This window comes from Gigantopelta aegis, chromosome 13, assembly GCF_016097555.1.
Source record: "Gigantopelta aegis isolate Gae_Host chromosome 13, Gae_host_genome, whole genome shotgun sequence".
NCBI classification, from domain to species: domain Eukaryota; kingdom Metazoa; phylum Mollusca; class Gastropoda; order Neomphalida; family Peltospiridae; genus Gigantopelta; species Gigantopelta aegis.
The window spans coordinates 24376799-24394503 of NC_054711.1; the positions used below are offsets into that span (position 1 = coordinate 24376799).

The 17705-nt window shown below is 33.9% G+C and overlaps 1 protein-coding gene across 1 annotated transcript in view; it reads left to right on the forward strand.

Annotated features, from left to right (window-relative positions):
• LOC121387235 (titin-like) overlaps positions 1 to 17705 on the forward strand; it is a 481073-nt gene that overhangs the window by 360881 nt on the left and 102487 nt on the right. The window contains exons 148-162 of the mRNA XM_041518261.1: positions 349 to 642; positions 1758 to 2060; positions 2731 to 3036; positions 3490 to 3604; positions 3849 to 4021; positions 5364 to 5651; positions 5944 to 6246; positions 6590 to 6892; positions 7667 to 7972; positions 8555 to 8666; positions 9231 to 9403; positions 10493 to 10780; positions 11082 to 11387; positions 15786 to 16091; positions 17333 to 17629. Of these exons, the coding sequence (XP_041374195.1) occupies positions 349 to 642; positions 1758 to 2060; positions 2731 to 3036; positions 3490 to 3604; positions 3849 to 4021; positions 5364 to 5651; positions 5944 to 6246; positions 6590 to 6892; positions 7667 to 7972; positions 8555 to 8666; positions 9231 to 9403; positions 10493 to 10780; positions 11082 to 11387; positions 15786 to 16091; positions 17333 to 17629 (3873 nt within the window). The remainder of the gene's footprint in view (positions 1 to 348; positions 643 to 1757; positions 2061 to 2730; positions 3037 to 3489; positions 3605 to 3848; positions 4022 to 5363; positions 5652 to 5943; positions 6247 to 6589; positions 6893 to 7666; positions 7973 to 8554; positions 8667 to 9230; positions 9404 to 10492; positions 10781 to 11081; positions 11388 to 15785; positions 16092 to 17332; positions 17630 to 17705) is intronic.

Genomic DNA, 17705 nt, shown 5'->3' on the forward strand with positions numbered 1-17705 from the left:
TTTCTATGGCAGTTTATTGTTTCTGGATAAAAATTATTGCCATCAGTTGAAGAGATCATTTGTTATCTTTAATTTTGTGTTTATTTGTTGCAAAAGTTACTCATTTAAAATTGCTTCAGGCATAGGTCATAGGTGAACATTTTGCCTATGACAAAAACCTTTCAAAATTGTCGTAAAACCTATAACTATTTTCAAACAAAATATCAATTATTACACATTTGTTTCACAAAATTAAAATAAAATTCTTCAACTGTTTTTAAAATTTGCAATTGGCGAATTTGGCTAGCATCAGAGCTAGTCCTGTAATGCTATACTACTATATATCTACAATCATTTTGTTTAATTTAGACAAACCAACTCCCGTACAAAATTTGAGAGTTACGGACATCACGGAGAAGATGGCCACCATACGCTGGGAGCCACCGGAGGATGAGGGGGGTAAACCGGTTTCTGCTTACATCATCGAGAAACGTGACGCCTCGCGCAGGTCCTGGAATCCTGTTGGCGGGACAGCTGATCTGGAGATCACCGTTTCAGACCTGGTGGAAAACAACCAATACGTCTTCCGTGTTTCAGCACAAAACAAGATCGGTGTCAGTGAACCGGTCGACTCGGAAACCATCACGGCAAAGAGTCCTTATGGTACTTTGATTTTAATTAATGTATAATTTTTTTAAATTACAGAAAATAGATTTTTTAAAGTTACTAAAAAGGGTTTGTTTGACTCCGTACATTTACTCCACACCAACCTGACATTTCGGTTGTAATAAATAACCTTCTTTGGTGGTGATGTAGCTGAAAAATATTTTTAAAATCTACAGAATTGAATACAAAGCAAATTTTGTGTTCATATTTAAAATATGTCTAAAGTTAAAGCCACATGAAAGGTGCAAGGGAATAACTTGTGATGTCCAAACAGATGGTCAATAAGTATAAGGTTGTATATGTTAAGCTCACAATGACACAATGAAATAAAAGCTATAATTATGGTAGCCATGTTGGTAAATTATGGTTGCTAAGGTATAAATATTCCACAATTTTTTGTTCATAAAATATTTAAAATATGTCTAATATTAAAGCCATATGAAAGGTGCATGTATATGTTAAGGTCACAATGACACAATAAAATAAAATTTATAATTATGGTAGCCTTGTTGGTAAATCATGATTGCTTAGGTATAAATATTCTTTAACTTTAAAATTTAAAACTATCAAATGACCAAAAGTGTGACATAACAGGTTATTCCCGTGGACATGTCATATTTATAAACATTTACCATATAGATTCATTTTCAGAAATGCCTATAAATCCTAGTACTATATTTCATATATCACAATATATACCAACACATGCAATTGCCTTGGACTATATTCAGGGATCGATCCTCGTCGGTGGCCTCATTGGGCTATTTCTCGTTCTAACCAGTGCTCCACGACTGGTGTAACAAAGGCTGTGGTATGTACTATCCTGTCTGTGGGATGGTGCATATAAAAAATCCCTTGCTGCCAATCGAAAAGTGTAGCCCATGAAGTGGCGACAGCAGTTATTTTTATATATATATCTGTGTGGTCCTTAACAATATGTCTGATGCCATATAACTGTAAATAAAATGTGTTGAGTGCGTCGTTAAATAAAACTTTCCTTCCTTCCTTCAGGTTTTTTTTAATGGCATGTTTTTTTTGCCATGGACATTTTCGTAATTGCCTTGATTGTATTCATACCCATTAATAACTTTATTTATCTTCTGTCATGGCAGATTCACCCCAGGCACCAGCAGCACCAACCGTTTCTGATGTCCTGAAAGATTCTGCCATGGTTACCTGGCAACCACCTGCCAACGATGGAGGCTCCCCTGTGATTGGTTACCACGTGGAACGACTGTCTGGATTCAGTCCGCGCTGGTTACAAGTGAACAAAGACATCGTCCCGCAAACCTCGCTGCATGCGAAGGAGCTGGTGGAGGACAACACATACCAGTTCAGAGTGATCGCAGTCAACAAAGTGGGACCGAGTCCACCAAGCGAACCATCGCCACAGATCAAAGCCAAAGATCCTTGGGGTAAGAACCACATGTTGTTACTCATGTGGTAGAAAATAATCCAGAGTATTATAGAAGACCACAGAATAGAACTGGATTTATGAGCTTGATCTAATACTAAGAAAAAGACAACATCCCCCCCCCCTCCCCCCCCCCACTCTGGTACGGAGCTGATATTAAGCTGAAAGATCAAGTTAAACTGAAATTTTGTGTATAGCTTTATCATGTACTGTTATAGATCAAGTTAAACTGAAATTTTGTGTATAGCTTTATCAAGTACTGTTATAGATCAAGTTAAACTGAAATTTTGTGTATAGCTTTATCATGTACTGTTATAGATCAAGTTAAACTGAAAATTTGTGTATAGCTTTATCATGTACTGTTATAGATCAAGTTAAACTGAAAATTTGTGTATAGCTTTATCATGTACTGTTACAGATCAAGTTTGACGTTCATGACAATTTACCCATTTTGTTTACAGAATTATGTCCCTTGAACGTAGGAGATACAAAAATGTGTTGAGCCTGGTGGGGGACATGCATTGCTTTAGCAGTACTCTCAGAATGCTTGTTTTATTTTAAATATTATTCTTTATATTCACAGATGTCCCTGGCACCTGGTGGGGGACATGCATTACTTTAGCAGTACAAACTACTTATTTTAATTTAAATATTATTCTTTATATTCACAGATGTCCCTGGTGCTCCAGGCACTCCAGAAATCACCGGCACAGACAAGAAATCTGTCGCCCTCAAATGGACTCCACCTCAGTCTGATGGCGGTGCTCCTATCGTGAACTACGTGGTTCAGTATCGCGGCGCTGGCTCCTACAACTGGCTGCGGGCCAATGAAACCACCACCGTCCCCGACACCACGTTCAGCGTGACAAACCTCCGAGAGAACGCAGAGTATGAGTTCCGCGTCAGTGCGGAAAACAAGGCAGGAGTGGGGCCCGCATCACCACCAACGACCCCAGTTAAAGTTATTGAACCAATAGGTTAGTGGGTTGATATCTGTTTACCTGTATGATCTGTGATAGGCAGACTAAGTTATTGAACTAATAGACAATTGGGTTTATATTGTACTAATAGGTACCCGGTATATGGTTTTATATCCCTTTACCTATAAGATCTTTGATAGGCAGACCAAGTTATTGAATCAATAGGTAAGTGGGTTTATATTGTACTACCCGGTTATTTTATTAGGCAGGTAATTTCTGTATTATTTGTTTTCTTATGGTCTCTTCTTTCTTGGGAAGGGAGGGGGTCTTTTTTTGTTCCTCGGTATCAGTTATATAATATACATCATAAATTTCATCTGTAAATTTTTTTTTTTTTAATTTAATTTATTTTGTATTATTTTTCAACATGCATGACATTTATTTTTGCAGAATTTGTGTTTTAGACATTGGTTAGAGCTGAAATATGTAACATGGGTATTTGTTTTACAGTTGGTGAACCACCACTGATTTTGGAGCCCCTGCACGATGAAACAGTCGTCATGCCAAAAGACGCCATCTTGGAATGTGACGTCGATTGTGGAGAACCAGAGGCTGATATCAAATGGTGAGCATCTTTTAATCCTTTTGGTCCTAAATTTCTTTTGCTGTAATATTATATATTTGTTTCATTATGTTTGACTAGGGAAAATCTTGAACATTGGCAGTATTATAGGCAATATTTTAGCCATTTAAATGTCAAACTCTATCTGTTCGTTGTTTTTTCTCTCTTGTTTTTTTTGTGCTAGAGAAGGTAATGTAGATGTCAGTTTAATTAAAGATTTACAAGAAATCTTTTCAAATCATTTTAGGTTCAAGGGCACAAAAGAAATTCGTAAGAGTGCTAAATATGAGATGAGCTATGAAGATGAAGTTGCCTCCCTTGTTATCCACAAGACTGAACCAGGCGACACAGGAAATTACCGACTAGAGGCAACCAACCCACTCGGAAAAGTGAAAACAGAAGGAGGCCTTGTTGTCCATTGTAAGTAACTGTATATAAAAATAAAAAACACCACATTTTATACCTTCACCTGACCTCTTACTGATGTGCAATCCAATCTTTATTTTTGACTTGTGCACTGTGATATAAGGACATGTACAATGGATAATACCTATTCCAATTCAACAAGGGGCCTAATTCACTAAACTCTCGCAACTTTGCAATGCTAAAAGATTTACAAAGAGGATGCTTTGTTGTCTAGCAGTGCCTAAGAGACCTTTGTGAATTAGGCCCCAGTTCTTCATGACTGATATATCAACGGCCATGGTATGTACTATCCTGTTTAAGAGAAAGTACATATAAAACATCCTTTGCTGCTAATGGAAAAATGCAGTGGGTTTCCTCTAAGACCATACATCAGAATTACCAAAAGTTTGACATATGAAGGGTCCACGGGAATAATGTATGATGTCCCATTTTTTGTATTTTGTAGTAATAAAATTGTGATATATTTATACTTAAACAAGCGGGTTTTACCAACAACTCTTATTAGCCTACTGGGGTGGGATTTAGCTCAGTCAGTTGAGTGCTCGCTTGAGGTGCTTGCATTGGAGGATCGCCCACCTCGGTGGATCCATTCAGCTGATTTTGTTTTTTCTCATTTCAAACAGTGCACCACAACAAAACAAACAAACTTTTTTATTGGCTTACCATAATTATAGGTTTTTATTTCATTGAGGAGTTACTGCGACCTTGACATACATGACCTTTTTAACATTGACTCTGTTTGGACATCACAGGTTATGCCATTGTATTTTATGTTTTTGATAATATGACGTCTGGTTCACAATGACTCAATCTAATGGACAATTACTCCACATTATTTTCATTTCATTATTTACTACTTTCTATTTATTGACCAAATTGCCACAGTATAGTAGTACAAAAAGTAACTCCAGTTAAAGTGATGTGTATTACGATTACATGTTGAAAGTTCACCCATGTGACCTGTTTTGACATAACGTCACTGATATATATGAAATATACATAGCTAGCAGGGCATTTCCTGTTATATGCATTTTAAATATGCTTATACCATGTGAATGAGCATGTTTTATTACTGGAGTAGTTTGCATTTAAAAAGTACATGCACTAAATATATGTTAGAGCAGATAATTGATAAATATATCGCAAGTCAACATCGTAGGTTCTTCCCATGGAACCTTCATGTACATGTATATAATCTTTATAATAAAAAGAATAATACTTGTGCCTTGTTGACTTGTTGGTTTGCACACCAAATAAAATGATGTGTAATAAACTTAATAATAAACTAATCTTACTATCTATAAAATGCATAATAAACTAATCCGACAATCTGCAGGCCATCCTGCTCTTGAGTACGACAACCGGCTGAAGAGTGCGCAGACCGTGAAGGCCGGCTCCACCCTGGTACTGCAGGTGAACGTCAGCGGGATCCCGTCTCCGAACGTCACATGGCTCATTGATGACGAGCCGCTGGAGAAGATGGAGCGGATTAGCATCGAGACAAACGAGGAGTTCAGCAAGGTGACCATCAAGAATGCCGTGCTCGATGACACTGGCCTCTACACTATCGTCGCAGAGAACGTCGTTGGAAGAGCCGAGGCAGACTTCGAAATCTTCGTTAAAGGTAAACAAAAAAATCTTTGCCGTTTATATGCTAAAAACATCACTACTATAGTCCTTTCTTCAAGGAACACCTTTTTTTATTCCATGGAATTTATTACAAGTTATTTATTTCTGAGCCAATTGTCAGAAGAACAGAGGCAGACTTTGAAATCTTCGTTAAAGGGTTTTCGTGGGGGTTTTCTCTTTCCAACCAGTGCACCATAACAGGACAACGGTTATGGTATGTGCTTTCCTGACTATGTGATATAAAACAAATATTGTTTAAAAATATATACATGTATATATTCTTTCAGACAAACCATCCAAGCCAGTAAAACTCTCTGTCATCGAAATCATGAAAGACTCTGTTGTGTTATCATGGCAACCTCCCGTCAGTCTCGGTGGCTGTGATGTCACGAGTTACGTGATTGAGAAACGTGACGCAAAGCGCAACACATGGATGCCCGTAGATAAGACCGATGGTGCCACGTTAACGTACGCTGTTCAGAAACTGCAGGAGGGTAATGAGTATTTCTTCAGAGTTTCTGCCGAGAACGAGATTGGAACCGGGGAACCAGCAGAGCTTGTTGAAGGAACTGTGGCCAAGTCACCATTTGGTAGGTTTTCATTTACTGTGAATATCGTACAGTATTTTTGGTATACATGCATGCCAGAGTTAAGTCTCACCTGCTAATTTCATCATAATAAAATTAAATTCTATACACCTCATCACTCTCTTCTTTTCAGCTATTTTGTGTTTGTCAGATATATTGTTAGTGCTTTACTAAATGGAAGATAACATTTTTCAACAGTGAAATTTCATTATTTTTTATATTTTCTCTGTATGGTAAATTGGTGTTGACATGATACCGATACCAAATGATATATACAGTATACCACCCAGATCTAGCAAATATATCCATTTCTCTATCATACAATCTGTTTTCTTGTTTCTTTCAGATGTTCCCAAACCACCAATCAAACTTCAGCCGAGTGAGATCACACGTTCGTCTGTGACTTTGATGTGGGCACCGCCACAGAACGATGGCGGCTCTCCCATCACGGGCTACATGGTTGAACGCAAGAGTCCGATGACATCTCGCTGGGTGCGCATCAACAAGTCGCCGGTCCGCGACACTGTCTTCACGGTCAGCGATCTCATCGAGGACATGGAGTATGAGTTCCGAGTGCTCGCGGAAAACGCCGCCGGAATTAGTAAACCTTCTGATGAGATTGGACCAATCAAAGCCAAGGATCCTTTTGGTGAGGATTTTTTTTTTTTTTTTTTTTTTTTTTGTTTCTTCCAATTTACATGTTCACAAAAGTGAAGAGTGTTTGTCAGTGTAACTGTTTAATTCCAATGAGCTATTTCTTGTGTATGTTTAGATTTCTAGAATCAGTCTTGGAAGTGACAGCCCTCTAGACAAAGTATTGTCTTAAGAAGTGGCAGTCATCCTAATGGCAAAACATTTTGATATTGACTCATGGTAGCAGTCCTATTGATAAAACATCCTTTTGACTCTTATGCAGAGATATGATTTTCAAAATGCTAGTGGTTTTGTCAAAAATTATGTTTTATGATTCAAACGGGATTTAGCTCAGTCAGTAGAGCACTCACCTGAGGTGCTGAGGGTCACAGGATCAATCACCCTCTGTGGACTCAGGTTTTTTCCCTCCATCCCAACTAGTGCCTCTTCATTGGTCCATCAAATGCCATGGGAGGTACTGTCCTGTCTATGGGGAAGTTAATATAACAGATCCCATGCTGCTTTATAGTCCGGAGTAGCTTACCGGTACATGTATGAGATGGAAGCAGGTATCACTGCTTTCTCTATTAACCAAATGTCAAAATAACTATATGTTTGACATCATTTAGCCATTCTTTAATGTCTTGAAATGTTGTTAAACAAATGTTCCTTTTCATTTTAGTGTTAAAATAACGGTATCTTAGACATCATAGTTTTAAAATGCACTGACTTGTCATTAAAGCAACATTCCTTTCCTTTCCATAACAATATTTTAAAATCTTGTTTTCAGACAAACCTGATGCTCCTAGCCGACCTGAAATTATCGATGTCACAAGGGACAGCGTCACACTAAAATGGCTGCCTCCTGACAACAATGGCGGAAGTCCAATCATCAACTATGCTGTTGAGATGAGAGTCTCTGGTGCAGTGCGGTGGCTTGGCGCCAGCACAAACATGAAAATCTCAGACACAAGCTTTGTGGTGCACGAGCTTGTCGAGGGAACAGAATATGAATTCCGAGTCATGGCTGAAAATAAAGCCGGCCTGAGTCCGCCTTCACCACCATCTTTACCTGTCGTTGCCAGGGATCCAATCAGTAAGTATTTTAAGACAAAGAATCAGTTGTTTGGTATCATGTCATTAATAGACACACATGTAACAGATAAAAATCAACCTCCGCTGAGGGGATTCGAACCACAGACTCTCAGTACAAGAGTTCAGCGCCCTACCAAACGAGTTAATAGAGTAACACACATAAAGCTATGAAGACTGCATGGCAGTTAAGGAATTGTTGCTAAGATTGCAACTCAATGAATTGCTTAATATCATACTATTTTGTTTTATTGTTCAGAATAGGCAGGGTTTGAGAAATTCACTAGCCCTTGGTGTGGGCTAGTGAAATTTTGGTCTGGGCAAGTAAAAATTATCAATCAAATTACTATATAAGGCACTACCCAAGGTCTGACTTTCTCAAACATTTGTCAAACCTTGAAATAAGTTCAGTTTTATTCTTCATCATTAAATTATAATAAAAACGTTTGACATTACTGGTATATCTAAGTTAAAACTTTATAATTTTTTTGTTTTTTTAAATGTTTCCAGTACATTTTAATGATCACATGTAATGTATATTTCTTGATAAGCAAAGTTATAAATTCTGTGTTTAATTTCCTCCTAGTTGGAGAAGCTCCAGCAGTTCTTGAAGGTCTGCCTGACCTGGCTGTCATGGAAGGCGAGACAGCCATCTTGGAATGTAAAATCAGCGGAGAGCCCGAACCTTCCATCATATGGTAAGATTTTTTCTGTTTACATCTTTGTAAGTATGTTTCAAAAGGTCCTTGTGTTTCCTAAATAATTATATACAGACATCCAAAAGAAACTTAATAAGGCTTGAAATTGTATTATAGAAAACCAACAAATGATAATCAACATCTAAACATCACAATGCACTTCATGTTTGTATGGTAGTTTCTAAATTGGTTCTTTTTGAACAGCAACAATATTTATCAAATTATTAAAATTTTATGTATGTAAAAAAAACGTTTGGACATTAATATATATTAAATATGATTGGGCAGGTTATATAAAGTTCCTGAATATTGTATATATATAACTGTATATATCAAATGGAGAATACAGTACACAAAGCTTGAAAAGTCATTGAATATTTAAGAAATTATGTATAATATGAGAAAAGCACTCATGAATCAGTTGTGATGAATACCTTGTGTAAGGTTATTTAAAATACAGCTAACTGCTATAGTGTGCAAACCAACAGTAAAGTCAACTAGGTGTAGTTACCATTTGTGGATGATGTCATCAGAAATTGATCTGTCGAAATGTTTAAATTCCAGGAGTAAAGATGGCCGTGACGTTGTTGAGGGGAAGAGACACGAGATGTTCTATGAAGATCTGTTCGCATCGCTGACGATCCGTGAAGTCATGGAGAAGGACGCAGGACATTACAAGTGCGAGGCCAGCAATGACCTTGGCACTGTCACAACATCGGGACAGGTGGAGATTCAAGGTAAGGATGCTAGCTGTTGTACAAATAATTGTTATTAGCTATCAACATCTCCTGATTTGTCAGCATCATTGCAAGTAAAAATTAAAAGGTAAGGATGCTAGCTGTTGAACAACTAATTATTATTACCTTATCAAAGTCTCCTGATTTGCAACATCAGAACAGGTGGAGATTAAAGGTCAGGACCCATATTCACAAAATATCGTAAGCCTAGTTTTACACGTAAACGTAAATCTACGACTGAAGAGCTATTCACAAAACCACGAAAACGTAAGTTACGTGTAAAGTTGGACGTAAATATAAGAGTGCCTCAGGTTGCAACTAACGCTGCACGTAAGTTGTGTACATATAATAAATCAAGCACGATCGCCGTTATTTACTATTATTTACGGAAACTAGCAGCATTTCCAATAAATGAAACAGTTTGCTATGGCGAACGCCCACGGATTGAACATATTTTTGTTCATGATCGAACGGATGTTTTCGACTTGGCCAATTTCTCCTGAGTTATCTTTTCCTTTTTAAGAAATGTCCTCAAGTTCGTACCAAAACGCGGATCCCCACCAATACCAAACTGCCATGGTTCACTGTTCGCAATGTTATTGTTAGCAGACGACAAACAAAACTGCGTTTTGCGCATTTGTTATTTACCCGGTAGCCATCGTTTCTAATGTGTTTTTATTAATTACTCCAGTGAGAATGTTAAATCGTAGATTTACGTCCAACTAAGTTACGTTTACATTTACGACCATCTTTGAGAATAAGGTGCTTCTTGCACGTAAACGTAAATCTACGGCACACGTAAGTGCTAGTCGTAGATGTAAATTTACACTTTTTTGTGAATATGGGTCCAGGATGCTAGCTGTTGTACAACTAATTGTTATTACCTTATCAAAGTAACCTGATTTGAGCTATCATTTGTCAAGTACAGACTGATCCAGGCTTTTTTGAGAGGGGAACTTGTTAATAAGATTTTATTATTTCAATGTATTTATTTAATTTTCTCAAACAGAGAAATCCCATACTCAATCATTATTATATTCATTGCAAGAGTTAACAAAGTGACATGGAAATTACCTCTTTTCTTTTCAGCACCTCCTATTCTTGAATTTGACAACAAGTTCCGTGACTTAATAACCCTTCAAGCTGGGTCAACTCTGAAAATCCCGGTCAAGGTTCTGGGAATCCCTACACCAAATGTGACCTGGAATAAAGATGACAAACCAATGAGGTCTGCCGGGAAAGTAAACATTGACATACAGGAAACAGGCACAACACTGACCTTGAAGAAGGTCACCAAGGATGATGATGGTCTGTACACTCTTATGGCAGAGAATACTGTTGGAGAACAGAAGGCAAAGTTCGACATAGAAATTATTGGTATGTTTTTTAATCAGTATTGTATTAAATATTTGAATCATTGGTAAATTGGGGAGGGTTATCAACATTCTGTACAGTATTAAAAATTATTAGGACATTTTTTTCTTTTTTTAGTATTGAGTATTTTTTCAATATTGAGGTTATGGTATATTTTTATCAAAAGGTAATTTTAATAATATATATATATATATATATATATATATATCCCTGACAGAAAATTAATAAATGAAATATTAACTAAATTAAACAATTTTTTTTTTTTTTTATCCTAAACATATGGTACGTGATCTCTTTTCCTCAGATGTACCGGGGAAGCCACAAGGTCCAATTGAAGTCAGCGACATCATGCGTGATTCCGTCACGCTTCACTGGAAACCTCCGAAAGATGACGGAGGCTCGGACATCTTGACATACATCATCGAGCGCCGTGACGCCAAGCGAACAACATGGCTGAAGGTGGGCACCGTGGATGGTGATATTCTGCAGTACAATGCCACCAGTCTTAATGAAGGCACCAACTATTACTTCAGAATTTCAGCAGAAAATGATGTTGGGGTATCGGAGCCACTGGATACCGATTCGGCAGTAATTCCAAAATCTCCCTATGGTATGTTTTCTCCATTTCATCTGGCTTGTGCTTGGAGTCTTGCAGTGAGTTCATAAGTATGGATTGGCATAGTCTGACCTTGTTTTCTGACCTAGTTTTTCAGTTTGTGTCTGCTGCAGAATCTGTGACTAATAACTTCATGAATATTCATCAGTAATAACAACAACAACAACAAAGGCCTTTTTGTGAAATGGTACATGCAATATTTATTGCTGTAAATAATTGTTTTCTAAGATTCATGAATATTCATCAATAATACAACAACAAAAGTGCTAAAATGTACATTGAGGATTGAATATGTTTAGAAAATTACTGATTTGGAATCTGTTTGTTTGTTGTATAGATAGTACTAACAACAGTGTCGGAGCTAGGGTTTTCAGTACAATAATGAATCTTTGGATTCTAGAAAATGTTGGTGGGTTATGTTTTAAAATAATGGCATGAGACAAACAGAAAAATACTTTGAATTACATTTATATGAAATTTTATTTTATTTCATTATTTTTTTTTATTATTATTATTTTTATTTTTTTGTACTGACATCACGTTTTTAAAATAATGGCATCAGACAAACAAAAATATATTATGAATTACATTTTATGAAATTTTATTTTATTTTAGTTATAGGTTTTTTTTTGTACAGCCGCCATCATAGTTTATAGGTTTTTCATTATGACAAATGAAATTAGATACCCTTAATACTGTCATTGTATTATATTAGATTTTTAACCTAGATTTTATTTTTACAATTTTATTTCAAATTTTGTATTATCATAACTTTACTTATAACACTTTTTGTGTGAGCGACATACAATCAAAACAAAAAGTGTCATCTTTTTATATAAATTAGTAGTTTATGATAAAATGACTGTCATGACTGTGGTATTATACCAGTCTGTGATGACCTAGTTTTAAGAAATAGGCCAAAATGTCAAAACTGCATGCTCTCTATACTGTTTCATTAATTCGTAATTTTGATACATTTTTCAGTAAAATGTTCTATTGTAGTCACTAAAATATGCATACCAAGAGAACTGTTAAAAGGAGTTCAAGATCTCACTTTGGTTGCACATTATGTTTCATTCATCAGAAAATACCAGCCTTACTGACAGTACATATCAGCCGTAATGGCATAGAAAATATTAGCATTGGTGGTATAGAAGATATTAGTCTTGGTGATATAGTAAATACCAGCCTTGGTAGAATAGTAAATATCAGCCTTGGTGGCAATCAGAAAAAGTCTTCTTTACTGAATGAAAATGGACACTAATATAAAACATTTAAGCTCATATATCTCTATCTCTCTCTCTCTTACTGTATTGGCTTGAAGATTTTTGTGATTTCTTAAAAAAATATTTCAGTAATAATAAATTATTAGAGGAAAATTGTTGTTAATAGTATGGAGAGCATACGCCTTAAACATGTTCCAATATTATCAGCATTACTCGGTCCGTCCTAGCAAATATGTCAAAATCTGTTGCTTTTCAAAATAGACTGTTACATCATCTATCTTTTTAAAAAACTTTTATGCATTTTCATAAAGCTGTATTATTGCAATAGTTAATATTTTTATGTCCTTTTTGTTTGTATGAATAAATAATACTGTTGATTTTTAATCAATAATTACAGTTTATAAATGGGGTTTTTTAATGAATAATTGAATTTCATAAATAATTTAAAACAATAACTAAATTTACTAATGATTTTTTTTTTAAAATCAATAATTAAGTTTTATAACTGATTTCAATAACTTTTATTAATGTTTTGCTGTTGGCAAGCACAAATGTTTTTATTCTTGACTTTTTCAATGTTTTCCTAACTGTGTCTGTAAATATCAGGAAAATATGTTAACACAGCCATTTTGTGTAACTGCTGAAATGATAATGCAATATTATTGCTGTAAATATTTGTTTTCTAAGATTGATTATATATCATTATTTCAGTCTGTTTAAATGTATGCTTCATTTTTATATTAATCCATGACAAGCAGGTTAAGACTTACATTACTTACAAACCTAGAGATTATTACCCAGTTGTGTTTCGGTGTCGGTAATATCATATATAGGGAATAAAAATATTATCTCATGAGCCTTTGGTGAAAATACATAACATTTTATTCCTAATACATATGATATTGAATATCGTGAAAACATATGAATAATAATTAGTTAATTATCACATAATGTCTTTCTTTATATATCTTCTCCTTTTTGTCTTCTCCTTCTTTCCATTTTACTCTCAGACCATATTTCAATATTTTTGTAATAGTATATATAAATATATAATGTATTACATAAATCTAAAATGTCAAACTGCTGGATTTTGTATATTTAAAAATAAAGTTTTTAAGAAAAAAAATTGAAAAAGTTAATTTAAATGTTTCACTGTTGTGAACATCATTATTCTTTCATTAATTATATGACAATGGTAAATATAAAAAAAATTTCTTCTCCGAACATTGAGCTACCGATATTGTATTCATTCAAATTTTTCACCCAGGGTGCATTTCATTTGGAATAGTGCTGTAATATTTAAAATTTGAATAATCTATTCTGTCATTATTTAAAAGCTTATTGTCAGAAGATTCACACATTGTTTGAATTTTTAACATTTTATAATATTTTTGATATTGGAACAAAATAAGAAATAAAAATAGCATACAGAGTAAATCATCAAATACATTTTTTACTAGGCTGTGTTGTTAAATATTCATGTTATAGATACATTATTATTATTATTAAAGTAATAATTATTTCAATCAATCTTAACAGGTATTATGCAATATTTTTTGTAGTTTTATTTTTTATATTTACAAATTATTATACAATTATATTAATATTATACATGTGTATATAGTGCTACTGGATATTAAATAGATAAAGGAACAGAAGAAAAGACTGATAGTTATACATGTATTTATGTATTTCCAAGACATTTATAAACATGCCAAACACTGTAATAATGTTAGTGTTTTAGGTATAAGGTTGTAGCTATAACCCAGTATTTATAGTCATATGTTTATTACTAATTTGTATTGTTTAGCCATGACAATGCAATTGCTTGTTTTATTGAATTTTTTTCTGACATAATTTACTGGACGATTGTAAAAATAATAACAATAAACTAAACAAATAGTTGTCTAAAGTAAAAATTAAAATGTGAATAATTATAAAAATATTTAGAAAGCAAATATTTTAATTTTCACATTAGAAAGTCGAATGTAGCAGAATTCATAAAGCAATCAATTACATTTGATTTGCCGTATAGTTGTTGTTGCTATGTATATGTTTTTAGCAACAAAAAAGCCCCAAAATTAAAACTAATTATTTGAAGATATATGTTCATATATGAAATACAATGTATTTTTACGTTTGAAGTATTTTATATTGTTTATGTTAAAATATATTCTAATTAAATTATAATGGAATTCCTTTTTTTAACATTTGAAAAAAAAAATAGGGCAAAAACATTACTTCTTCAAATAATTAATTTTAATTTTGATAACTTTAAAAAGTTCAAGATTATGTTTTTGAAAACAAAATAGCATTGTTATACATTTATGTAAAAACGAAAGTCAAATATTATTTATCACATATTAATAAATTACTTTTAACAATAATTAAAAAGTTTGTTGTTTTTCTTAATTAAAGAATTCAAAGATTTTTTTTCAGTTTTATAAAACAAACAGCTAATTTATTTTTTTTAAACATTTTAATACATACAATACACAAGAAATTTTAAGTTTTCCCACTTTTTAATGATTGCATTTGTTGATACCTGTTTGTTATATCTGTAAATGATTGCATGTAAACAAATGTTTTAAGTGTAGATTGTTATGTTGTTTGAATGACCCATTTGTTGGTGTGAGTATTTAACTGCCATATTCAAGTCAGCAAGGTGACACCTGCATGATAGATTCTTGATCCATAACTAACCAATGGAATTTATTTGTGAGTATAATTTACATATTTTATATACACGTATATGTTATAAATATTGCATTCTATGTTAAATTGTTTTTTAGAAGAGTGAAGCTATTTTTAAATATAATACTATATGCAACAGTAATAGTTTTAAGAAGTTTTGATGTGTTTTTTTCTTTTTTCTTGTATTGTTTGCTTTATTGAAGCGTGTGGGTGAATTTTAAAATTTTATCCCGAGTATATATTAACATGGTTTTTTTATTGTTTCAACTATTGTTTTAATTTTTAAAACAAACAAGTAAATGTGTCACACTTTTTGTTCATACTCTGTTTAAATTAGCAAATATAATCAGTAAAATTACCTTCTTAAATTTTGTATTTCTTTAGTAAATGTTTTTGAAATGGCAAATAAACAACATTTTTCTTTTATAAATATATACATAAATATATACATAAATATTTACACATCTTGTAGATAAGCCCACTGCACCAGTTGGACCACTGGTCCATTCAGACCTGACCGACGAGAGCGTCACAGTAACTTGGCAACCACCTAAATCTGATGGTGGCTCACCTCTCACAGAATACATCATTGAGAAACGTGACACCAGGAAGTCCTCGTGGTCAAAGGTCGGTTCCGTTAAGTCCGATACGCTCACGTATAACATTGGCAAGCTGATCGAGGACACGCCCTATTTGTTCAGAGTGATCGCGGTCAATGAGGAAGGAGCAAGTGAACCTCTTCAATCAGAGGATGAAGTCATACCAAGGAGAGCTCCAGGTACAGTACAGGAAACAACTGTAAAATCAACCAACAGTCCATGCTTGTTTTTCTAACAAAATTTAAAGTACAGTATATGATGTAATATTAAAATCAGCCAACAGCTAGTGCATGGTAGTTTATAACTAAGTTAAAGTACAGTACATAGTAAAATCGGCTAAAAGTCCATGGTTAGTTTATAACAAATTTAAAGTATAGTACATAGTAAAATCAGCCAACAGTCCATGGTTAGTTTATAACAAATTTAAAGTACAGTACATACATGTAGTAAAATCGGCTAACAGTCTATGGTTGGTTTATAACAAATTTAAAGTACAGTACATAGTAAAATTGTCTAACAGTCCATGGTTAGTTTATAACAAATTTAAAGTACAGAACATAGTAAAATCGGCTAACAGTCCATGGTTAGTTTATAACAAATTTAAAGTACAGTACCTAGTAAAATCGGCTAACAGTCTATGGTTGGTTTATAACAAATTTAAAGTATAGTACATAGTAAAATTGGCTAATGTCCATGGTTGGTTTATAACAAATTTAATGTACAGTTCATGAAACTACAGTAAAATCAACAAACAAACTATGGTTGGTTTTCTAACAATTAAAGTACAGTACATGACATAATATTAAAATCAACCAACAATCTATGGTTGTTGTTTTGTTTTTTTACAAACATATAGTACTGTATATGACACAGTAATGAAATCAACCAAAAACCATAATAAAGTGGTTAGTTTCTTACACATATGACAATAATAACGTTGACAATAATAACGTCAACAATAATCTATAGTTGGTTTTCAAACACATTTAAAGTACAGTACATGACTACATGACATGAAAATAAAGTCGATCAACAACTAGTGGTTGGTGACTTATTCATTTAATGTACAGTACATGACACAACAATAATGTCAACCAATAACCCATGGTTGATTTTTTTTAATAAATGGAATGTGCATTGTCTGACACAAGAAAGCCAATTAGCAACATATGGTTGCTTTTTTTTACCAGAATTAAAATACAAACTAATAAAGTCATTTTGCAACCCATGATTGGTTTCTTAAGGTTTTAACTGTATGCTAATGTATTCCCTTTTAACATACTTGAGATATATCTTTAACTTAAATTATTCATATATAACCTAGTTTATTCATATTTAACATAATTTTCAATATTTATTGATCTTGAACATAATATATTCATATTCAACATTATTATTATTTAACTTGTTCAAATTTCAGAGGCACCAGGCAAACCAGGACCAATCAGTTTCTCCAATATAAAAGCAGACACCGTGACCCTCTCCTGGACGGCACCAAAGAAAGACGGCGGCGCCAAAGTGAAGTCCTACAACATAGAGATCTCTGATGATGGAAAGACATGGAAAAAGCTGGACACTGTGGATGTTCCAGAAACGTCTTACGTTGCCAAAAAGCTGAAGGATGGAACTGAATACAGGTTCCGGGTGACTGCTGTGAACAATGTTGGACCCGGAGTTCCACTGGAATCTGATGGAGTCACACCAAAAAGGAAAATTGGTAAAAACAAATAATATATTTTTTGTGAAAATATAAAAAATTTCTTATTTTACCTACAAGAACATGTCTAATGATA